This window comes from Barbus barbus (assembly GCF_936440315.1).
Source record: "Barbus barbus genome assembly, chromosome: 10".
Taxonomy (NCBI): Eukaryota; Metazoa; Chordata; class Actinopteri; order Cypriniformes; family Cyprinidae; genus Barbus; species Barbus barbus.
Genome location: NC_136738.1, coordinates 25,392,606 through 25,419,175, shown reverse-complemented (window position 1 = coordinate 25,419,175; position 26,570 = coordinate 25,392,606). Strand labels below are relative to the sequence as shown.

The 26,570-nt window shown below is 35.5% G+C and overlaps 1 protein-coding gene across 1 annotated transcript in view; it reads left to right on the top strand.

Moving 5' to 3' along the window:
- LOC306876189 (receptor tyrosine-protein kinase erbB-4-like) overlaps positions 1 to 26,570 on the top strand; it is a gene marked incomplete at its 3' end in the record, with an annotated part of 320,461 nt that overhangs the window by 164,517 nt on the left and 129,374 nt on the right. The window contains exon 3 of the mRNA XM_079427188.1: positions 21,603 to 21,789. Coding sequence (XP_079283314.1) covers positions 21,603 to 21,789 — 187 coding nt within the window. The remainder of the gene's footprint in view (positions 1 to 21,602; positions 21,790 to 26,570) is intronic.

The window sequence follows — 26,570 nt, the reverse complement described above, 5'->3', positions numbered from 1 at the left end:
ACCATGCTTTTTAAGTTTTTCATTAAGGCTTTGAGCTAGTCAATGACAACTTTATTTTACTGGCTAGATTTGTATTTCTTAAAGGAAATGGCAGAACTTGCAATGCATTGTGTGATAAATGTGATTATAAATCATTATGCAAATATTATAATAATATAATCACTGGGAGGTCTCAAATCTGAACATAATTTTCTTAAAAGCACTTTTGACATCTTAATGTCACTAATTTTGCCGTTCGTTCATTCTCTCATTTACTAATTCACTTGTGCATTCATTTTTATAATTAAATTTACTTTAGCATTTTGCTTGTCTATCTTTTGATTTTTTTGTGAAATTATCTAGTTTGAATTGTTAAACTTCTACTTCTACTCATCCCTAAGTGCACAATGAATTTTTAAACTTTGTTTACTTTACACTTTATTATTCATTTAATTTGCCTTGAAATGGAAACTTGTCATTGGCACCGGTGCTAAAAAATTATGTTTGTTCAAATTATTATTATTTTTTCCAGTGCCAAAAACAAAATTTAATTCTATGGCAAATCGAATATATACTAAAGCATAAAGTGTGAACTCTAGTGTCTCGAGGGTTGAAATGATCTCCAAAATACATTTGAATGGAGATGTTGGCGATGAATTGATTGCAGAAAAGTGGAGAGGAATAACAAAAAGACATATGAGGGATTTCAATACAATGATCACCTTTCAGCTCTGTAATTAAGTGAGGAAATGCTATCTGCATTTCTCACACTGGAGTTGGCCCAAATGCAGAGGGCACTTGCTAACCTCACTTTGATTTGTTGGAGCAGGAGGCAGTGGAACGGCACCTTGGCTAATGAACGGGGTTATAATTGAGATGGAACGAGCCGCAGATATATTCAGCTCTGCACCGCTCAAGTAACACACCGCCCTGCTGGCTTAAAGAGTTCAATACGAGAGCCGTCGCCTTTCATTGCAAAATTTTAAAACAAAGGTACTTCACGGGGAGGGGAAAGGGAGATTAAGATGCATTTCTTGCTTCTTCACTTAAATAGAGGCGACAGACTAATTTAATTGCTCATCAGCTAATGATGCTGTTTTAAAGCGCTAATATCCCTCACTCTGACAGCAAGGCCGATAAGAGCGCCAACGGAACCAATGAGGGGACAGCGGCACACGAAGAAAGAAAACAGTAGGGAAAAAGAGAAATAGGGAGCGAAAGAGAGAACGGTTGTGTAATTACAGCCCTTTACTGTGAAATTAAAGCATTGTCACAGAGCGTGCCAGCTCCTCCCCGCACCAGTGTTAGGACTTCATCTTCCGCTCATAAATACAGTCAGAGCTGGGTAATTATAAACGTTTTGTATAGTTTCAGGCACGAATAGCAATGAAAGGCAAATTGCTCGTTCTCTTTTTTCTTTTGTTCATAAGTAGTCAAATTCAAATAATAAAAAAACGAGCGGGAAAGTGAAGTGGCTGTGTGAGTAATGTGCGTTTGAACAGCCAGTTATTTCCAGAGCCGCCTGTAAATCTGGATGCGGCCGGACGGAGTTCTGACAGCATTGCAACCTTTAGAAAATTTGATGATAATGCCTCAGACCTCTGAATGGATGTGGGCCTGAATTTATTGCCTGGCCGAGAGAGCTTTTCTCGGGAAAGCTCATAAATTCGCCTGTAGGGATAGTGAGCACACTGTTTAAAGAGATCGATCGACTGTGCCGACATGTGCCGTGTGACATCAACACAAAACCATGTACGTTTCCTGCCTGTATCAGGGTACATTTTCACTTTAGGGCTGTTTGTATTGGTTAAGCTACACACACAAAAAGGAATTTCCTGTAGAAACAATTTTTGCTCAGTAAATTTCACAAAAAAGTTAGAAGGAAACAACAAGTAGCATTAAATTAAACATGAAATTTTGAAGCAGAAAAAAATCAAGTAATGTTTTCTTTGAAAAAACATTTTTATAGTCTAGTTAGGAACACAGAGGCCCAGTTTCACAGACAGGGCTTAGACTATGTAGTTACATAATGTTTTAGTTGTGGCTTAAGTCCAAATCATTTTCAGGGCCATTTTAAAAGGGTAGAGATGCATTCACAGCAGCCCTGGATCGTTTATGTCATTGTAAATATGTCACAGTGAATAAAAGAAGCTTGCGTTTAGCTTCCTTTTGTTACTAATGGATTGTGGTACGTGATGAACTCTGTTCCCTCTGTTTGAACCCAAGAGATCGGTTGTGTTTCAACAAACTGTTTTTAGTTACTGAATTCATGAAAGAGGCAAGAAAAATCAATGCAGAGAGCTATAGAGACTTTGTGTCGATCCAGGTGCTCTGGTCAATAAAGAGGCCACATTAACCCTCTGTGAACACGGGCTTATTCAATTAAAGACTGTTAGCATAAAAGCACAGCCATTTCTGTGTAAAGGAGCATTCATCCTGACAGCGATGAAATCACTGCAGGCCACTGAGTCATTCTTAAAATATTGTAAATTTGTAAATGTGTATTATTGTAAATTTAAAGTAGTAAATAAAATATCACTCTTTTTTTTTTTTGTTAATAGAATAAAATCATATTTTTAAGATTTGTCTTTTTTTACTATAATATCAAAATTACATGAACGGGTGATTTTTAGATCATTTTACTTTGAGTGGTTGTTACCATTTGTTTTGTATATGTTGGCTTCTACAATTTTCAATATGTACCATTAAAGTAATAATATGTCCTAATATGTATCCTTAAAAAGTAAATAATGTATTAAGTAAATGAGGTATACTGAGTGTATGATGAAACTTCATTTATTATAATTTCTTTCTTCTTTTTTCGATTTCTGTAATCAAAATATTTTCTAGGGTGGTATCACCCTAAGTGGTAATCAACTTTAGGAACTGCCTTTTTTAACCACAGCACAAGTATTCATAATGAGACATAAAGATATCTGTATAATATTATAAAAAATTCAAAAGATGGTCATTTTGAAATTTCATTTCAATCTTGGAATAATATCTCTATTATTATTGTGCAAATAAGTAAGATTTGAAGCTTATGTCTCCATTCTTGACCAGAATATGTTTCAGAAAAGCTGCTACTGTATACCATTTTTAGAATGTGTGTGTGTGTGTGTATGAAGAGTTCATTTGCAAAAACCGATAAACACCACTTTAAAAAAAAAAAAGAGCTGAGTGCCGTGCATTATTCTCCACATATAGCGCGATCTGAACCCTAAACATGTTTTGTTAAAAAAGCTGGTATTGACCACTTTCAAGGCATCGCAAGTTCACGTTTTACTGCAGAAGCCGACAAGCGCCCTTGTTGTTTTTGATCAGAAACCGATAAGTCCATTTTAGCGAATCAGCGCGCTGTATTCAGGTCAGGTGACAAGGCTACTTTCACTTTGAAAAGACATGCTAGCTGAGAGGAATTTTGTCAAAGCTGACTAAAAGTGATCAAGGAATGGATAATTTCGACGAACTTATCGTCAAACTTATGATGAACCTGTGATATCTTCTTCAGGGCGAAAAAGGAAAATAAAATCTGAAACATTTTCATGGATCCTTGCGAAAGCAGTGCGTTACAATGGTGAGGGAAAAGCTGCATGTATTGCATGTAATCACATCCATAATCTATGATCACAACAACAACAACCTTTGTTTTTTTTTAACTCTAAAACATGAAATGTGGAGTTATCTGCTTTTGCAAAAACAACTGTTGGAGTTATCTGCTTTTGCTATAAAACAGACACAGTAACTCCTCACATTTTTGTAAATATTTTATTATGTCTTTTCATGTGACAACACTGAATAAAGGACACTTTGCTACAATGTAAAGTAGTGAGTGTACAGCTTGAATAACAGTGTAAATTTGCTGTTCCCTCAAAATAACTCAACACACAGCCATTATTGTCTAAACCGCTGGCCACAAAAGTGAGTACACCCCTAAGTGAAAATGTCCAAATTGGGCCCAAATTGTCAATATTTTGTGTGGCCACCATTATTTTCCAGCACTGCCTTATCTTCATCCTGGTTGTGTGTGTCATCATCGAATGCAAGATTCAGAATACAGAAGTAATGGATATAACTGATACGACACATTCCCTGCTTTTAATATCTGAAGAATTAATGCAACAGGACACAGCTGATCACTTAGAAAGACGTGTGAGGCAACTGTGACATTCTGTATTTTGTCTCATATTCATCTTTTAATCATATTTGTAAATGTCTTGACTCCACAGCCAACAGAACAATTTTGTCTTTACTGTTCCAATACTTTTGGAGGACACTGTGTGTGTGCATATATATATATATATATATATATATATATATATATATATATATATATATATATATATATATATATATATATATATATATATTCTATTTATTAAAGCCAAGTATGAATCTCATCAAGTTAATGTATTATTTTACATTTAATCAAGTATTTTACATTTATTCCAAAACAATAACATAAGGCCCAATTAAGACTCTGTTCGTTGGTTTCATGTAGCTGTTCAGAATCTAACCTACTAGCATTCTTTACAATACAATTCTCATTATAGATGAATGACTTATGACTGCTATGTTGCTGTCAGTGTGAACATCCCTTCAGAGTGAATGTGTGGACGGTGAATGTCGTCACAAAGTTTATATATTATTTCCTCTTCTAAGGCAGCACAAGAGCTGATAAACCGCTATGTAGATGCTTCAGAAGAGTTTACGAGCAGATTTCTTGAGGGAAATCTATTGTAAATGCCGGGCATTCTCCTGGTAGTCAATGTTTTCTGTCTCTGACAGCTAGAGAGAACAGAGAGAAAAACTCTCAGCAGCTCCTGCCTCTTGTTTTTATTAAACAAAACCTATCAGCATACTAGTTAATATCATATCACTATTGCATCTGTTAAACAGAGCTATTCTCTGCAGGCATCAGGATAACAACCCTGCAGCGTGAACGGTGAAGCTAAAAACTGGGCTCGCCAATAGCTCAGCGTGATTTGACACCCTATCTGAAAACACCTCAGCAGTGGTAATGATTGGCTAAGAAAATGACTCAGAGCAGAGCAGAGGTTAGGCTAATTAGCTTTCAAGTCATCAGCCGTCCACACAGGCAAAATCTCTCCCTTTGAGTACTTTAAAAAAACGGTGAATCAATTCACAAACCAACAATTCTCAACTAATAGTCTTAATGCAGTGCAGCAAGACCAGTAGGTGTTAGTTACTCTCTATTTCCAGTTAGCATTAGCAAGTGTGCTATGGCTGCCTCCTTTGAGTAACACCACATAGTGCGGTTATTAGTGTATGTCTGATGTTGTCAAAAATAGGTCTTAGTCTTGTTGCAAAGCATTTTCATTTTCAATATTTCTTATATGGCATTGAAAACATATTTCATTGTGTTTACGTTTTGGGTAGCAAGTTCAGAAGTCAAGCTCTCAAGAAACATGAGATAAAGTACATGAGCTAAAGTGGGTTACGTCCCATCGGTGTTTATGGTAATGAGGACAACTAAGTTGCAGGTGATACTGGGACAGATAGTTTTGACCTCAGATGCATTGCTATCTTATCTCCCATTAGTGGAGGACCTCAGTGGATTACTGTTGGAATTTAGTTGGAGAAAAGAAAGTCACAAATGATATTTCTTCAATATCTCAGTTGTTTCATATTATTATTAAATTATTATCTACAAGACCAAATGGTCTGATGTTTGCCGTTTAGATCCAGTTCGTAGCTCTATACTTAGACTTTATGGCTTCACTTGTCTCATTTGTGTCTCTTTTAATTTTAATGTTAGATGAAAAGATTTGAGACAAACCTGATCTGTACATCATAACAGATAATTGCATTAAGTCACCACTAGCAGAGACTTAAATTTGACAGCATTTGTTTTTTGTTTTTTTTAGTCATAGTCTTTTGCCATTTAGTTTTAGTAGTATTTTAAAGTATTTTAAACCCTGATGTCACATGGACTATTTTACCGATTTCCTTTCTACGTTTCTGGACCTGGGAACATTACAGTTGTGTTGCTGTCTATGGAGAGTCAGAGAGCTCTTGGATTGTATCAAAATTATTGAATTTTTTTGATGAACTATCCATTTAAAGAAACATATTAGTGCCTAAAGTGTACATATAAGTACCTGAGTGATGCATGTTAGTACCTTTTGAAAGGGTACAGCCCTAGTGACAGCTTTTAGTGACAGTACCTTTTCCTGAGAAAGTTGTGTAATTTATGTAAAAATGGCTGCAAATATAAAGAAAAGCAGCGAAGACATCTCTTAATGGCTAATATGTGATCAGATTCTAAGTAGGCATAAAAGGAAAGCTTATTCCTCTCCAATTTAGTCTAATAAGACATACCTTTTCATCCTCGTAACAGATCTATGACAAACAGCTAAAATTAGTTTGTGTGACTAAATGATAGTCTCTCGGATAAATGAAGTCAGTGCGTAATTCAGTAATGCCAACTCGTTCCAGAGAGACTATTAGATTTACAACCCTAAAGCACGTTCATCATAACTTTTCTTCGTGATATTCACAGGTCACGTAAATAATTTAAAACACTCTTATCATTTTGTAATTATTTTGGATTAATATGACAAGGCTGTGCATTCACAGGGCACGTTTCTCTCGTTTCTATGCCGCCCGAAGGGGTTAAACTAATGAACAATGACTTAATTTAGCGTTTTAATTTCGATGCAGCAGATCTTATGCATATTCATATTTTTGAAAATAAGCAATTAAACTGATGCTGTTGTTGATATCAGGGGAAAAGTCATTCAAAACCAATCAGAAGTAACAGGTTTTCGGAGAAGTTTCACTCAGGTGCATTTCGCATTAGGCCGTCTCTCGTGAGATGCCCAACAAAACCTTTCAATGACTGAAAATAAGCTACTGAATAACAAACGTATCACTGCCTCTACAGAAGCTTTAAATGGCCAGATAATCATAAACAAGCTTTTTGTGACTCTAAATGACTGTGAATGAAGCCATTTGAAAGGCACATTGTTTTCATTGTGATCTCCATCTTCAGTCATCAGAGACAACTCTCAAGGACTACTTGACTTTGTCTTTTGTAACAAATGTTAAACAGAAAAGGGAGAGATTAAAATAATGGATAATAGCGATAAAATAAGGGATTAAAAAATATATTTTTAAAATGTATGTTATTATTACTGAATAATATCTAAAGTAATTTTATTTATATATTTCAATATCTATAATATCATTCAAATGTGTGTGTGTGTGTGTGTGTGTGTCTGTGTACACAATAAAAATAAAATAAACTTTTACATTTATTTTACATTCATTTGTAAAATATATATGTAAAATTTTACATAGATATAATTATATTTTATCTAAATGTAAAAAAATGTAATAATGCTTACTGTTATTGTTTTAAACAGAAAAGTGCTATTGAATTTTTTTTTTATGTATAATAAAATGTGTATATATTATAATTAAAATGTGTGTATGCACAAAAAATTCTATAGATTTTTACATTTATAATAAATAAAAAAACATTTATATATACAGTTTGATACTGTATATTTAAAAAAAATAATGATTAAAAAAATTATTAATTAAAAATATAACATAATTTATTGTTTAATACAAAATAATACAAAAACATTTGTACATGTAGTATATAATCTTTTATTACATCATGAACAGCACTCTCTGTGGTGGACACCATGAACTGGTGTGATTACCACTACTGGATGAAGATGTGCGGCGAGAACCACAGCTCTAATTGAATAATTGCCATTCGCCCAAATGATCCCAGTGCGGATCCTCTTCTCATCAAAAGTGTGCAATATTAACCATGACACAGGCAGAACCGGACGGTAATTAATGCACCAAATCAATTACAAATCACTCCATTTGGAGAATTCCTGCAGGAGAGCCCCTCATTATCAGGGTACTGATGGAGTCCCGTTCCCAGGAGGAGAGACACTGCTCTTCTTTAGCTCAATCCCGACGCAGTGTTAGATTTACACTGCTCAAGGAGATGATTGGAGTGCCAAAGTCACAGATCTGTACAGGCTGTTCCTCTCTTCTGCTCAATCATCTGTCCTAAAATCAATGACATAGAGAAAAAAGAAATATGATTGACATGAAAGGACGTCTTAAATGTGAATGCATCTAAACTAATGTAACATGCAAGAGAACTGTTGGTTCTTCTCTATGGTGGGAAAAGCAGCATATTGTAAGCTACTGTGTGAGGAAAAATATATATATATAAAAAAATGTATTTCCCCCACACCCCCAAAATTAGATATTAGCTTTTTCATATTTATTTTTAGACTATTATCTGGAAATGTTTACTAATTAAGTACTAATTAACTATTTACATATTAAGTTTGCATTCCTTTTTTCTACCCATTATTAGAGTAATATTAAGTACTTTTATGCCTGAAAATATTTTTTTATAAATTAATGCAGATTAATTTGTTAAGAGCTTAACACAATAAATATAATTCCAAAGTGGTGTTAAACACATTGAATAAATATTTTAATAATTTAAAAAATAAATAAATAACAAGGTTAACCCTAACCCTTCCCGATATTGAGCCTGGGTAGTAATGTATGCTATACCTTAGCCAGTGTTTGATGCAGTGAGTGTGAAGTCAGTGTGACTGAGATTCCTACCATGATGGCTAAGTATTTTTCAAAGCACAAAATAGCTAAAAGTAAGTGAAACATTTACCGTTTGTTGGCTGCAATGCCAATAGAAGAAGACCAGAACTTTTTTCACAGAGCAGCAGAATCTGGAAAATCTACTTTTCAACTCCCGTAACAGCCCAGGCGAGGAGACCTTTAAAACTCAAGGAGAGCAAACGTTCTTAAATCGTGATTTAACATCTGCTTTCGAGACTGATCTGCCACCTGCCAGGGCAAAGCTCATGCATCATTGTCTGCTGCCGATGATGTCATTTCCTAGATTCAGCGGCTGCAAAGTTGAAAATTCTTCTCCCTCTGAAGGCATGCAGGGTTCGGCTACAGTGCAGGGCACATTTTGACATTCAATGCACATTGAGCCAAACCTCAAAGTTTAAGGTTAATGCATCAGAAGCGTATCATTTCCTGGAAGTTTCTAGACGACATCTTTTTCCATATCGTGACCTTTCTTGAATGTAAATATATAGGTGATTTTTATTTTTTATTTTAAACCAAGAAGTAAAAATAACGAGGTTCACTGAGTCTGTGAGAAATCTACCAGGCGATTGAAATGGCAACACAGGAAGTGCATCTAGAACTGAGCCCTGCAATAGAGGAAATCCTTGTGGTGGCAGATCAAATAAAAAATGTGAAGGTTTGTCACAAGCATGCCGATTCTTGCCAGCATCACATATTTAACATTTCAGTGTGCAGAGGACAAGATAAAAAGGAATCGGAAACAGACAGACTCTATATCATCTGAATCAAAGAGAAAATGCTTTTGAAGACAAAATGGAGTAGACATATTCACTTTGACTAGGAGGACACTGTATGAGGACAGATACTGTTTGGAATGGGGAAAACTCTTGTTTAAAGGAATAGTTTACCCACCTCTTTACCGACATATCTGAATGGTGATTTATGTTGAAAAAATTCTGCAGTGCATAAAACATACAAGTAAGAAAGTTCATGGCTACACCATTGCTCAGATGTTTGTGGTCAGTAAGATCAAATATTTATTTATTTAAAATAAATTAAGTCTTATATACAGCATGGATGCATTAAATTGTTAAAAGAAACACTTAAAATAATCAGTAAAGACTTTTACAATGTTACAGAATTCTATTTTAAATAAATGCTGTTCTTTTAGAAAAGTTTCATCAAAGAATTCTGGGAAAAAAAGTAGTAATGTTTCCAATATTATTATTGATATTGAGTCAGGTGACACTGAAGACTGGAGTAATGGTAATTCTTATCATATTTCACAATATCATTGTTTTTTTGTATTTCTAATCAAATAACTGCAACGTTGGTGTGTATAAGAGACCTCTTTCAAAAACATTAGAATATTTTGTGGTATTGTGTATTCCATGTCTTTTGAAGCATTGTAATAGCTAGAGGAACGAATCAAAATTTAAGTTGTTTTTTCAGTAATAATTACTTAATTTAAAATCTGTAGTTGGTATCATTGGCACCACATTGCATTGATTTATGTTTGTCACATGACTAATGACTAATGCATGGAAGGTTAAAAAAACATGGACATTGTGAACCTTTTATGGTGTTTTTTTGGTGCCTAGAAGTATATATCACCATCCACTTTTATTTTATGATTGGACATTCTGTCTAACATCTTCTTTTGTGTTTCATGGTAGGAAAATAAAATAATACAGTTTTGGAACAGGATCATTGGTCAGTAAATAATGAAAACAGATTTTATTTCTGGATGAACTATTCCTTTATGGAGAGGCAGAGGATTTCTGTGGCAGATGCGAGCACATGTTGAGGAAAAAACGGAAAGGGAAGTGATCTGTATCATGGCTAGAGTCAGCAGGAGGAGATGGCTATCGCTCTTAATTACTGTTGAGCTCAATCAATACCATAGGAACTCAAGCATGGTTCACTGTGGGGTGCTGAAGTGAGAGCTTTTATTAAGTGCAGATAATACAAATAGATGAATGATTATATTAAGACATCTGAGAAAACACTGTTTTCATGAGATATCTCCCAGCAGCGAATCCCAGTAAATTGAACACACACACACGTCTCTAGAGAGAGGATGAGAGTGCCGTATTTAGTGTCATAGCAGTTCTGCTGTTGTGATCTTTAGTCCGCAGGGAAAAGGTGGAAAGTGGAGGAAACAGGATAAAAGACAGACTTCCTGCAGAGTGACAGGTTTTCTTTCTCTTGCAGTAATCCAGGCTCCTAACACACAATCCCAGCCAGCCTCCATCTTAGAATGTGGCGTCCCTGTAAGAGCGCCCACACTTTCCGACCCCCTCGAAGTGTGAGATGAAAGAGTTTGCATGATCCGAAGGGACCACCCACTCAATCAGAACTGGATCTTGTAATGAGCTTCACACGTGTGAATGGACCCGCACACACAGATGTTTGGAGCTGATCTTCACAACAGTGCTTAACTTTAAACTGTTTATTAGCTGAACAATTGTGCAAAGAATCACAATTAGTGCAGATACAGTACATAATGCTATATTTCAAAGCCCTAATATGATAGATAGATAGATAGATAGATAGATAGATAGATAGATAGATAGATAGATAGATAGATAGATAGATAGATAGATAGATAGATAGATAGATAGATAGATAGATAGATAGATAGATAGATAGATAGATAGATAGATAGATAGATCTGTGCAGTGATATGTGCAGGATGGGCCAAGCTGAACAAATTTTCAAGCACATTAAAGATTGAGCTTGTCATTTTAAGAATGGATATTAGTATTGTTCTGCTTCCTTTAACGTTTACGTAATGTTTTCTGTTTTTAATATCACTTTGAAAGTGTAAAAAAGAATGGAAACAGCATTATATGTTTTAAATATTTATTTATTTAATTTATTTATATAAAGTATCAGTACATCTGGAAAAGCTTGTTCTGTATCATCTGTACACAGATGGAGCACTCCTGTGCCAGACATGTATCCCAAACATATTTCAGGCAGTGAAATATAAAGATATCATGTTGGAGCAACAACACTCCGCTGAGCCAGATGGTTTGAAAAAGCATGTTTGCTAAAACAAAGCCCAAAGCTCCATTAATGATCGGTGACATCACTGTAGCGGTGGGCAGCTGTCTGTTCCTGTGGCAGAGCAGCAGTATGAAGGAACAGGAAGATTCGCTATAGGAACTGTTTACAGTGCTGTCAGCTCTTAGCTCACTCCACCTTTAAAACATGTCATCCGACTCTCTCCTCCCTGAAATGACAGGTTGATCCCTCTGGAGGTGCAGCTGTTAAAGCATGGATATGGTGTTTTACAACAAACGTGGTTGTTTCCGATAGTGTGTAATCGTCCGTATCTCAGACTTTTAGAAGATATGAGAAATCTCATTCCTTTTTTGCCATTCTGTGATATTGCATTTACCATTGCTATATGCACAAATAATGCACATCACCTCAGCTTATTTCTTCTTGCACACGATAGACTTCTAGCTTTATGCCAGTAATCATAACGTTTATTGTACCTGCATCATTTTTTCAGTGATGCAGGCACATTTTAGGTCGTATATACTCTATAAGTTTCAGTCAAGTTTCTTATGCTCACTCAAGCTTGATTTATTTGATCAAAAATACAGTAAAAACTGTAATATATAGGTGAAATATTTTTAAAATTTAAAATGACTGTTTTAAAATTGAATATATTTTTAAAAAGGTAATTTATTTGTGTGAATGTAAATCTGAATTTTCAGCAGCCATTACTGATGATTTGTTGCTTAAGAAACATTTCTTATTTTCAATGTTGAAAACAGTTGTGTGCTAATGTGACTGTTTTTACTGCCAATTTATTGATTCCTTGCTGAATATTATTTATTTAATTATTAAGTATTATTTAATTCAAAAAGCTTTTAACAGTAGTGTATTTATTTATTACATGGCTCACTGCATTGTATATATATATATATATATATATATATATATATATATATATATATATATATATATATATATATATATATATATATATATATATATATATATATATATATATATATATATATATATATATATATATATATATATATTTATTATTATTATTATTATTATTATTATTATTTATTTATTTATTTATTTATTTATTTTTTGCACAAGCATGGCATTCTGCGGTCAAATACATTTTTAATGTCCGCTAAACTCTACATTTGACCATTTCTATGTGCAAGTGATTTCTAACATGGTTTTGCTTGTTTAATGTAATTCTTGTAGTACTTTAGGCTCTTCTTTAATGGAATCAGTTTTACTCAAATCAATATTGTAATGCGTTTAATCATATGTTTCTCATCATGGCTGCCCTTTGAAGGTTTGGATCACTTGCTTATAACTTCAGGGTGTGTAGGAGTTATTAGAGTAAATATGAAGAGACAATGTTTTATTGTTTTTTTGGTACCACTTTATTTTACGGTTACATCTATTAGTTGCTTATTAGCATGATTATTACTAGAATATTAGCCATGTATTAGTGCTAATTAAGCACATATTAATGCCTTATTCTACATTACCTTATTCTACATCCCTAATCCTAGCAAATACCTAAATTTAACAACTACCTTACTAACTATTAATAAGCAGCAAATTAAGAATTTACTAAGGGAAAAGTCGTAGTTAATAGTTAACTTTTAAGTGTTACCTATTCTAAAGTGTTACCGTTTTTTTTTTTTTTACCGTCTTTTGTTGTCTTACAGTAAGGCACTTACAATATATGGGCTTCACAAATATAAACAGTATTTGAATTTTTATCTCAGAATGTAGCTGTATGAGCAGCGAGGTAATATTCCAAAATGCTGCAATCCATTTATTTAACATGCAGTATGAAATTACAGCGAACACCTCTCTGTCTGTCATGCCTGCGCCTGAGTTTCAAATATTTGCTGTCACATAATGTTTTGTGGTAATCAACATATTCTGCAGGCTTTGATTATCAACGAGCCTGACATGAGTCTGTTGCACTGTCTAAACCAATGAGAATCAAGCAGAGCGCTGCGCTGCGCCTTTCATTCACAATTCCTCTCACAGTGGGAGCCTGGCGTCTCCGTCAGTCCACACAGATTTGACAGATGACACGCTGTATGTTCTCTGGTGACGGGAATATCCATACAGACGTTTTATTAGAGAAGTTAATTGGTTTAATGTTTCTCAAAGGTTTGTTTACATTTATCATTCTTATTCATAAAATAGAGTCTTTGTGAAAAATTAAAAGGGGTTGTAGTTTTTTTTTTATTGTACTTTTGTTTAGTTTGTTCAAGCTAGAACGTCCTTCTTTTTTGGTTGAAGGGTGAGATGAAACACATCAGAAGCATCTTTGTGAGATCAAAGCATCGACACAAGTATTATTTATTTCAAGTGTCACTATTTGAAGTAAACATAAGGGAGAGAAATAAAGGATAAATGGAGCTGTGGAGAGGGTTCAGGGCTGCATAACTCTGAAACATGATACATCTAACAATAATAGTGTTCAGGATTGGAATCAGGATTCAGATTCCAATTACTAAAATGTTTTTTTTTTTAATTACACTGTATATTTATCATAATAGCAGTTGCAGGAAACACTGTCATATTAAGTTTTGTATTTGAAGAAGTGTTAATGTAATTATAATCATTCAGCACTTGTATTATTTATTATTTTAATCAGTTGTCCTAGTGCTTTGTATAACTAGAAAAATATATACTCATACAAATGCAGATGGAGTTTTACCATTTTATTAATTTCTTTGTACATGTCTAGAAATCATGTAATCATGTTTTTAAGATTAGAGATTACATTACATTGTCATTTTCTTATTTGAAATCATTGTCCTTTTGAGGGCCTCCCACTAATGGGCCCCAGGCTCTGGTTGAGAACCACTGCAATATAGTATAACATGGATCACTTGAACATTGAAATACTTTTGTGAATGTAGTAGGCTACTTGGTACTTGCCATGAATAGGGTATAACTTAGGGCCAATATTTGATGTGTTAAAAACTATTTAACTTTTATTGTTGGTTCATTTTCCACTCTCTCCACCCTCAATACCACGACTGAGGTGCCCTTGAGCAAGGCACCGAACCCCCAACTGCTCCCCGGGCGCCGCAGCATAAAATGGCTGCCCACTGCTCCGGGTGTGTGTTCACGGTGTGTGTGTGTTCACTGCTGTGTGTGTGCACGTTGGATGGGTTAAATGCAGAGCACGAATTCCGAGTATGGGTCACCATACTTGGCTGAATGTCACTTCACTTCACTTCACTAATTTTGTTAATAATAATGATTTAACAAGCATTTCTTACAAGATAAATAAATACATAACAAAAAATTATTTTGCTTTTAATCAGGATGCCAGCTTGTACTGTATTCATAAAAAAGTGCCACCTGGATGTTGTGTCAGAAGTTTGCTAATGAATAATGACCACCAACTCTGCTAATAAGTAATTATAATAATCAAACTGAGTATTTGCATATTGATAAATATGTACTCATTATAAAACGCATATAAAAATGTAGCGGAGAGACGCTGTTCTTGTATTTTCTAAGGGTAGGATTCATTAGCATAAGAAAACGCAGTGATCCAAACCCGGGAACCTCTATGTAAGTCTCCGCCCACCCTTCCAAAAGACACAACAAGATCTATATGTATGTAAATGAGCACTAATTAGCATAATGGTATACACAGGGGCATGGTGTTGCTATAGGTTTACACTCCCTATTTTATATCTCTCTCAATCTCTCTTTGTCTGGTATATCCTCCTCCTCACTCGTTTCCAGCTACTCTTGTCGTCTCTGAACTGGAACAGGTGGAGTATTAATTATGCATTAAAATATACAGAGGACCAACTATGATCCACTCGACTGCAGCCCTGCCGCTCGCCTCATCCTCATCTCTCTGTCCATCCCAGCTCTGCTTCTCTCTTCATTCCACTCTTGTTTGAGGATTGCAGGAGTTTATTTCCACACTGAGCACGTCTCGGAGAGTGAAAAGGGGGTTTTGTTTTTGCGGCACACTTCCTCTACCCTGACACTCTACTGCTGAGAAAAGACAGAATCCCTGGAAATCTAGTGAATCTGTCCATATCTCTTTCTTTTACTTCGTTCACTGCTGTTTTCTGACTGCTTTTGAATGGAAGGCCCAGGGTGGATTCACTAAACAATTGTGACTTTTGCGCACTGTATTTTACCACAGAATCTCTGTATTTTACCACAGTGTCTCGTTCACTAATTGCTCACATTTAATGGTTCCAAAAGGGAGCAATTCCAGAAGAAATATTTTAGGTTCCCCAAAGAACTCAAAAAATAAAAATTCTAAAGTGTGAAGAACTTTTTCCAATATAAAAAAAACTTTTGTGCAATGGGAGGTTCTTCGTGGAACCATGAATGCCTTTATTTGATGGAGATAAACATTATAACTGGCCGTATTTCCAGAATCCATGCTGTAATTTGAATGGTAACATAAGGTAGACTCACTTCAGATGATCTGGTCTATGTTCCTGTATCTTAAAATAACTTTCTAGTCCATATAACAGAATCTTCACCAGCACTTATTGTCTTCCAAAGCTCAAATGCCCTTCTACTGTAATTATCATGAGAGCTTGAAGTGGACCACTGTCGTCAGAGCTTCCAAAACCAACATCAGGGCTCCCATATCTCCCGCTCTTTCCTCGCACCTCATGGAGGAGTATGAGCTGTATTTATAGATTGGCTTTATCAGGACTGTAGGCCTGTTTCCTTCAACAAGCATCACAGCGGTCCAAATGGCTCTTAGTGCTGGGTGTATCTTTAAGTGCTTTATAAGACCACCTTTATAAGAGTCTCGCTCATTGGCTTCTAAAAGCATCTTTGGCATCTGTAGTCACTTTATAAGTACAGCAGTTATATGTATATTTATATGTTTATGTATATGTATATGTTTTTTTTTTCTTTTTTGTTTACTAGAAATACTATTTGTCAGTGAGGATTCATTAAATTAATCTAAAGTGGGAGAAAAACATTTAGAATTTACAAAAAAAAACATAAATTGTTATTTTCTGTTCTATTCATCAAAGAATCTTCAATGTTTCAAATAAATCTATTATGTTTTCAAAGATATTAAGCACATGTCACTTACTGATAATATTAAGTACATCTTTTTTTCAGCAGATAATACACTCTAAAAAATGCTGGGTTAAATACAACCCAGTGCTGGGTAAATGTTGGACAGAATACATGCTGGGTTGTTTTCAACCAACAGTTGGGTTAAATGTTTAACCCGACCTTCTGGGCAGTAACCCAACCGCTGGGTCTAAACAACCCAAACTCTTGGTTCGTCCATATTTAACCCAGCATTTTTTAGAGTGTAAGAAATGTTTCTTAAGCACCAAATCATCAAATCAGAATGATTTCTAAAGGATCATGTGATGAGGAAGACTTGAGTAATGACTACTGAAAATTCTGTGAGATTTATCATCAATAAATTACATTAAATATTATAATAATAATATAGTATTGTAATAATATTTCCACATTATTAAACTCTAAAAAATGCTGTGTTAAAAACAACCCAGTACTGGGTAAATGTTGGACATAACACATGTTGGGTTGTTTTCAGCCAACAGTTGGGTTAAATGTTTAACCCAACCTTCTGGGCAATAACCCAATTGCTGGGTTCATCCATATTTTACCCAGCGCTGGGTTGTATTTGACCCAGCATTTTTTAGAGTGTAGGCTACAGGTTTTTACTGTATTATTGTTGTTACTGTATTTGTGATTATATGTACAACACCCTTGGTGTACATGAGAAAGATCTTTCAAAAACATAGTACTATATATAATATATAATATCTGATATCTTTTGAACTATTTATTTTTGTAGCACAAAAAAAAAGTAAAGGATTTGTCTAAAAAATAAAGATGGACAGTTTGGACTATAGATCTAATCCTGAATTGCAATCATACACATTTTTCATACAAACTTTTTTCTACTTTTTAGACATGTTTACCAAAAATGTCCAAAGTTTTAGTTTTTTTTCCCAAAGTTTTAGTTTTAGTTAGTTTTTTTGTTTGTTTTTTATTCAAAGGTTTGTTTTTAACTCTGTAGAGGATTGATCGCCTTGAGTGAAATTCTTACTCCAACAAAAATGTTGAAATTTCTAATCTTACACATGAACACAGACATCGCAAACAAAGATGCAGTGGCAGGTCTTCCTTTTGTTACAGTTAGAGGTGCTCCTGACACCAGAGCACTAACTTTGCCTTCACATTAGAAGTGAAGGTACCTAGATGTTGAAGCAGAATGAGGCATGGCTTTGTGTGTCCATTGATCTCTATAGCTGCTCAGGTTGGATGTGTTATGTTTAACAACAGGTGGAAAGAGCTCCTCACTGATGCCATGTCATTAGATATAAACTGTGCTTGTAATCACAACAAGGTGTTTACCTTTATTTATGTGCTTCATTATTGAGCAAACAGCAAGAAGAAAGAGGGCCCCGTCCTTTCCCTCTCCTCCACTCTCTTCTCCACTGTCGAAAGTATCGATCCACTGGCTTGAAAATAACAAATTAGTTTGAGAAAGAGGAATTAAATGGTGCTGGAAAGTGAATGCGGGAAGCCAAATAGGCTGTGTGGAAAATCTCTGCAAAGTAATCCTTTAATTAAATTAGGAGAAGTACAACAAAGATGTTGCTGTTTTTTTCTCCACCCTCTACTTTCCCTCTCTCTTTCATGTCTTTTAGACAGCAGCAGGTTCCAGAGGTTGCTAGGTAACTGGGATGGGTTTAGTTCCCGGTGGCCAGGGGTGAGGGGGTTGTTGGCAGGATGTGGCGAGTGCATTGGCTTTTTGTTGGCCGTAAGGAGAGGAAGAGGAAATGGAGGGACCACAGCAAGGTCAAAGGCTTGGCTAGTGTTCGTGCTTTCATCCAAATTCAGATGCCATGATGGGATCAGAGAATGTGAGTGGAGTGGAGTGACAGCATTTTTTTAGATTTTCTGCTCCTTGCTCACTGTTGAAATTTGCTCTCTTTTTTTTCTTGTTTATGGGATGCATAATTTTTATGGGATGGTATCAAATTGGTTAATGATATTAGAAAATATTAATATATATATATAAATATTCTCTAGACCTTGCTTTTTTTTTCATTCCACTTCCCCTGTGGCTCCCATTTTTAAACTCAAAAACATGGTCCCAATGAACACTATATTTTTTCCATATATTAAAATATTGATATTTATCACACTATTTGTTTACCATTAATAAGGAAGGAAATGCTTCTTCACAAGTTTGTTAGAGTTTGAGAATTAATGTTATTTTTAAGATTCTGCACAGCAGTATGAATTAAAACATGGGGGAAACATTAAAAATATGGAAAAATATCTTGGTTGTGTGATATTCCTTAAAAATGGTCAAATTATTATAACAGAGAAGTACATTTAATATATATTGTCCTAATTTCTTCAAGTAAACCAAACTATGATTTTTGCAGTTTGTTGTGAAGATGTTTCAGTTTGTATTTGATGGGAGTTTTTCTTAAAGTAAATGGTGTAAATCTCATTAAGTGACTCTTATAACATAAGACTGATAAAGATTATGTCCTCATATATTGTGATGGTAGACGCTGAAAACATCGCAAGCATCATGCGTGCTTGAGTATATGTGTAGTAGACTCACATGTAGACTTATTAGCGACATGACTTATTAATATGTACTGAGTAAACATGTCCAGAGCTTATCATCACTATGAGCAGTAATATTATTATAGTCTTGATGTGATATCATTTATCGTCAAGCCCTACCCCAACACTTTTTTTAACAAGAAGAGAATTCTTTATAACATTCAATTGCTAAATGACTTGTTAATGTGTTGCACTCTTGATGAAACAGTATCAGTGTTATAGAAAAATAAAACAACAAGTGCTCACTTGTCCAGTCCGCACTGTGTTTGTGTACACTCATTCTGTATATAGCTGCTCTGTAGATGCTATTTCAAGCTGGTCTGCTCTCCGTACCTTCTCGTCGGAAGTCCTGTAACCCCACTTGACACAATCCTCTCAGCGCACATCAGTGATACCCCACGTACAGGCACAGGACGTGCTTCCTGCAATGTCCCTGCAGCTATTAGAACAATTCATTAGCCCAGATAAATGACTGAGGCTCTGACTGGCCTTCTAGCGCTGCTGCTAAAAAGAGCTCACGTCTCTGCCCATTAGCTGGACATGGCGGACGATGACAGCGGCAGGACCGGCCCTGTCATGCTGCATGGGTCCCAAGATGAAGCTCACGTTAACTGACGGCTGTCAGTGAGAGCACTCTCCAATGTTAGCACTTCCTCAGGGCTAATTCTGCCCCCAACACACACACACATTCAGTGTCATCATTCACAGCAGGAGGCGCTCTGTCAGAATGAATGAAACTGTGTCTGCCTTAATGACAGGCGCAGTGACGGCACCAGTATGTCACGCGAGGGTCTCACGGATGTGGTTGGATGGATTTGAGTCATCCCCATGATTATTATCTGTCTAGTAGAGGGTAGAGAGAGAGAGAAACGGTAAAGAAAAGAACAGGGCAGAGAGAGAAAAGACCCTCTGGCTCATTGTGTCCTACTGCTGGCCAGACTGCTGCCCACTCTCAGCACTTCAGCTAATGACTGTATGATGAGCCGAGAGGACTGAGGTGACTCTACATGCAACGTTACATCACGACCACTTTAGATTTCACCTGTGTTATTGAGACGCCAACACATTTGAGCAGAATCCTATGGGAAGGGGCTCTTTTTAATAAGTAGTACTTTGATGAGGTAACTGGCCCTGACCATTCTACCTGAACCAATAAACATAATAGCCGTGTTTCCTCCAAAGCTGCGAATTAAACTTGTGCGCAAAATTGGAATATCGCGTAAAACATTTAAGAATAAGCACCATTTCCATCCAACAAGTCAAAGAGAACAAAATTGTCACTTACTGATAAGCTGGCGCTTCAGAGCGAGCAGATGAAACATAATAAATGCGATCATTGCTTTCAGAGGTGGCTGTCTGCTGTTTGGGAACGCAGTCATGTAAAATAGTTCTGGGAGTCAAAAACCACCTCAAGTGAGCGTGAAAATGTTTTGCGAATTAAGGGATTATTTAAAAAATTTGGTGTTTCCATCACTCGTTTCTGATGCGATTCTTTAAAACGCGAATAAAAACAGGGTGATATATAGCTATTGTCAGACAAACAATATTATTTAAAAAATACAGTAAAGCCTAGCCTTAATGGATGCCAACTAAACAGACAAAACTTAGCTATCTGTTTAAAATAATTGATTTTAGTTTTTATTTATCTAGAATACACACAAAGATTTTATTTCTATGTATTTAATTTTTTGCATTCTTTTTCTGTATTATATATAAATAATATTATTTTGCTTTGCTCATCCGTGTTGATCGTTAATTTCACAAAGCACATTTTTGACAGTTTGTTCGAAATAAAAAAAGACTAGTTTAGATTTTATTCCTATATGTTAAAAGAATTTTTTTTCACTATTTAAAAAAAAGTTATTTTAATGTTTTTCTCCTGAAAAAAAAAAAACTCAGTTGTCCCCACTCACTTCCCCATTTGTCTCTTTTTTAAATTGTATACATAATATTTTGATGTTACTTTTTCTGACTGTTAAATGCTTATAAACACTGTTTAAAGTAGTAGCGCAATTACATTATGGGCCCTTACACTTTTAATCAAAATAATAGAATTACAATGCTATTACTAACGCACACACACATACACAAGGTACAATATAAACAGCATTGCTTGAGAAAAAAAATTATTTGGTTAGAATACAAAAATTTGTCCATAATGTGGTGGAAGTTGGAGGTCTCTAGGTGGACAGAAATTAGCTACATTTATTGATTTTTTTCTTCTCTAAATCAGGTTTTTTTTCCCATTTTGATATCTTTTTTTTTATTTTGTTCTTTTATATCCAGCAGCTCCAGTTGATTCATGTTGATGTTTGTTGATTAATGTTTGTGCTTTATTCTGTCTGCAGTCCATTCGTGAGGTGACCGGCTATGTTCTTGTGGCGCTGAATCAGTTTGAGTATCTGCCCCTGGAGAATCTGCGCATCATCCGCGGCACCAGACAGTATGAAGACCGCTACGCCTTGGCCATCTTCCTCAACTACCGCAGAGACGGCAACTTCGGTCTCCGTCAGCTTGGCCTTAAGAACCTCACAGGTACAAACCTACAAGTCCACAGGTCACATGATCTCTGTGTTAATTTCCTTCTCAGTCCTTGTCTTGCTCATCTTTGTGAATGTACTTTATCGTGCAAAAATGGCATCGCTTTGATCATCACGTCTTTGTTAAAGATGGTTTGTCGTTTGCTTTGAAATCCACTTGAATGCATCGATCCCTTCTAAAATCACTCATCACGACATCAATAAATGCTGAGAACGCGTGTCTGTCATATACAAGCACATGGAGTAAATTTTCACTGGCCGAGGCCTTTGTGAAGTTGGTGCTCTCCGATCTCTCTCACAGGAGAGATAGGGGGAGTATTCATGAATATGGATATCATACTAAATTGATTTCTCACAACTTCCATCAGAAATGCCTTAGCTGGTGTTTGAGCTGGTGGATGGATGAGGGCCGACGCTGGCAGTGAAATACAGCTAAATATCTGCACCTGGAATTGGATCCATAAAACTCAGTGAGATGTTTGGTGGGGAATGCTGAAGCTTGACCAGCTTGATGATGGCACTGCTCTCATATAAACCAAGTCTTTATTATAGCTTAGATCTGTCAGTTTTGCAGGAGCGGTAAAGGCTAATAAACTAGCAAAGGCTGAAAGAGCTAAACATTGATTGGATACTGTTTACTTAGTACAGTAAAGTATACTGTAGCACAGTAAAGTTTGGCTTTCTTTAGGCCATATTTGTAAAATATTTCAAGAATATTTCACTGCCAATTGCTTTATGACAACTCTGGAAATGTGTCTTTCCCCAAAATGTGATCAGAATTTTGGCAGTTATGACCAGTTATGTTTTCTATGTACAAATACTCTCTAAATACTGCAAATAATGTATACAATACTGATTGGTGTCTTAAAAGTATTTCTATAATGTCTTTTTAGAATAATTGCAAAGAAACAGCAAAAACTGTTATGCTGAGATTATTTTTGTTAACAAAATATTTTATTATTTTAACAGTATTTATATTCATAAAATAATAAAAAATATTTTATTATTTTATTATATTAACAGTATTTATTTATTTATTTATCACTTTTGATGAATTTCTTAAAACCTTTAACTGACTCCAATTTTGATCAATGATTTAAAATTTTTAATTCAAATGTCAAAATCCCCAAATCTGCATAAAACCAGTAATATTGTGAAATACTTTTACAGTTTAAGTTTTTATATTTTTGTGTAATTTTAGTCTTATCATTCTGATATGCTGATTTGTTACTTCAAAATTATTTGTATTATTATAGATGTTGAAAACAATTGTGCTGCAATCCATTTTATTTAGTATTCTTTGATTAATAAAGTTCAAAAGAACAGCATATAGCACCTATATATATATATATATGTATGTATGTTAATTCAAAAAGAAAAATCTTCATGATTTCATGTTTTTATGTAAGTCTTACAGTGGCATATAGCAGAACTGAACAAATATCCATTACTTTACAAGTTAAGTCTTTTTCACTATATAGGATTCCTCAATCTTCTTAAAGGAAGGAAGCATGATGTATTTTCATTTTAGACAAGAAATAACGACATGAGGGTAAATGTCCTTTTCATTCATTCACTAATGAGTGCGGTTTGTCTGTGAAGGACCTCTTTTCAACAGCCCTGCTTTGTTCCATACCTATTGCGTGCTGCCTATTAAATATTCTTCAGTATTGTTTGGTTAGAGTGCGTTAATATGTTGTTCATTTCACTGCAAGGTCATACATGAATTATACAGTATACTCTTTCAGAGATTTTTTTTTAATTGGTTTTTGAATCAGTAGCTAAATTTAAATGTGTGCCTCACAATGTGGTTAAAAAAAAATATGAGGCCCAACATAAGACAGACAGCAAATGCAAACCTCTGTGGAGTCTGACGTTGTAGTAAACAAACATTACGTACAAGAGACAGTGTTTAACGTCTAATTTCACAGATGCATGTTGCATAATTCAGAATACGGATGGTGAGTTGGGGTTTTTGATGTTTTTGTAAGTGTCTCTGTACTTTCTGCTTCACTGCCAGGGCTGGTTGGAAATGTTTCTTCCTCACAATACCCGATTATTGCTGTTGCACAACAGTTTTGCTTCCTTCTGATTGGCTAAAAAAACTAGTATAAGTGCATTGGCCTGACATTTACTATGCGCTGCTTTTGTCTTCTTTGACAAATGACAAGTGGTATGTTTCTCCTTTGCTGTTCCTGCAGACACTTCCATGGCGACACAGACTTTAATAGTTGCTGGAAGTGGTGAGCATTGTCTGTCCGTTTCTTATGGCAAAACTTTGGAAATGTAACAGGACCATTACTGTGTAGGATCAAAACAGTGGCGATTACCAGTCAGCCTTTAGTGTGAGTAACCAGGATACTGTTGGGCTCAGAATTTAGGGCAGTGTCACTTTTTCAGCCCAATATAAAAATGATCAAGACCATTGTCATTTATTCATTTTTATATCTAAAATAGTTTGCAGTGTAGCGTTTATAGTATACATTTTATCAGTGTGTTATCACATGGAATCAAACCCATGAAGACCTTGTTGAATAACTTTTTTCAGCAGTTAAAAACAGTTGTGGTTGTTAATATTTTTGTGTAAATTGATCATTTTTTTCAGGATTCTTTGATGGAAAGAAAGTACAATTGATTTCAGCATTCACGATTAACAATGCCAGAGTCTTTTAATCAATTTAAAGCATCCTTGTTGAATAAAAGTAGTAATTTCTTAAAAAAACAGGCCCCTGAAATTTTGAACTGTATTTTCTGTAGATTACAATAGAGGATCACCATAAATAATATATACAGTGGGTACGGAAAGTATTCAGACCCCCTTAAATTTTTCACTCTTTGTTATATTGCAGCCATTTGCTAAAATCATTTGTTACTTTTTTTTCCTCATTAATGTACACACAGCACCCCATATTGACAGAAAAACACAGAATTGTTGACATTTTTGCAGATTTATTAAAAAAGAAAAACTGAAATATCACACGGTCCTAAGTATTGCTTTAAATAGTCTGTATCACTGAAAAGGGCTGATTATGATGTGAAATGTGTTTATATAGCTAACCCAGCATGCATAAATGGTTCAGGAACACTGTCTCACTCTTATGAGTGAGACCAATGTTTCTGGTCCACCAAACATTTAATTCATTTGCTGTGACTAGGCAAAGGAAATAGAGCAGAGAGAGAGAGAGACGTGGCATAGCAGACCGGGTAAATAATCTAAGCTGTGTGTATTGTTCCACTTACCCAGTCCCTCTTCTAGAGTCCACTCGATGCAGCGTGCATAACCCAAATGCCATATTGTAATGCTGACATCACTTAGGGCCTAACTGTGCTGCATTTCGTGCTGTATTCTTGGAAGATGACAGTGTTTAGAAATGTCCAAGAGACCAGGTTCTCCCTGAGGAGCATGATCTCCTGTCTTAGGCAGACTAACTGGGAACAGCAGTGGAGTCAAGCAACGTTTGAAATCCCAGCCATGCCCACAGGGAAGGAGACAACACAGAAGCTCTGCTCGCTTGTTTACTCTGTCTCTCTCATCCGTCTCTTTCTTTGCCTACATTCATTCTTTTCTTGTTCGTCCAATTTCCTTTATGAAATCTGCTGTTTCTGCCCCTTACCTTTAACTGTATCTTTCTCTTGCTTTCATTGAGGAGTGTAGTGAGGGGCTTGAAGAAAGTGCATGGGTCTTCCACAGTATTGAGGAAGCTTTTGAGTTCCATATAAAGAGTTGGTTCATCCAAAAATCCTAAAGTGATTCACCCTTAAAGTGAACCAATTCACTAAAATGAATCAGATCATTTAATAGAATGTGAGTGCGTTTGATTATTTCATAGCTCGCTCTGTTGCAGGGATCCATATATAGAGCAATGTAACGTTTTATCAAAGTTCACCACTACTTGGTGTTATTGGAAGGATTACACTTTTAAGCAACAGCTAAGTTAGCTCGCAGCTATTTTTAGGAACTTACTCCCACCACTGGTTTTCTAAATGTTGAACTCAGTCAGCTCCCTGTAACACTGAGACAGATCAAAGCTGGAACAGAGCCCAGCAACATCTCTCTCGCTCTCTGTCGAGGACTATCAGCTTGTCAGACCTGCACATTACAAGCCTTTTGATCCCCTGTCACATTATCATGTCATTCCTCTCATAGCAGTTATCCAGAGATGTGTAAAGTGATCAATACCATCCATAAATGATATCTAAGAGAATAAAGGCTATTAAGTGCTCTGGGACTAATCCCGAATCTGATCAAACCAGCTTGTCGGTATTGCTGCCACAGCTGAAATTCTCGGTGGTAGAAATTGCCCTGGATAAAATCAATTTGCTGCTGGTATATTCTGATATTGCTCTATTGATTTTTGGAGAGGTGGTATGTGGGAGACACAGTGTTGTGGTGCTCGGGCTCCAGTCACTGGGCTTCCCTTGTGGCTGGCTTTCAAGCGTCCTCCCTGCTGGGTTATTAAATCGGAGTCAATGGAGTGAGCTATTTGAGCTATTCATTTGAATGTGAAATGGAACAGCGCTACATTCAATTCGCTTTGAAAAAAGCATTTGAAACATTTGAATGTCGTTGATTAAGGATTTTTGCATTAAATAGTTTTTCATTTCTTCGTTTTTGTCTTTATATCTTTTATGTTTTTTCAGCCGGTCTCCACAACATGATGTGATTTGTCCACTATCAAACTCACTGGTCCATCCAGCCATGTTCCTTTTTTCCTTGTTTTTACTGTCTGCTTGGTAACACTTAGTATATAGAAAACTATATAATGCATACATGAA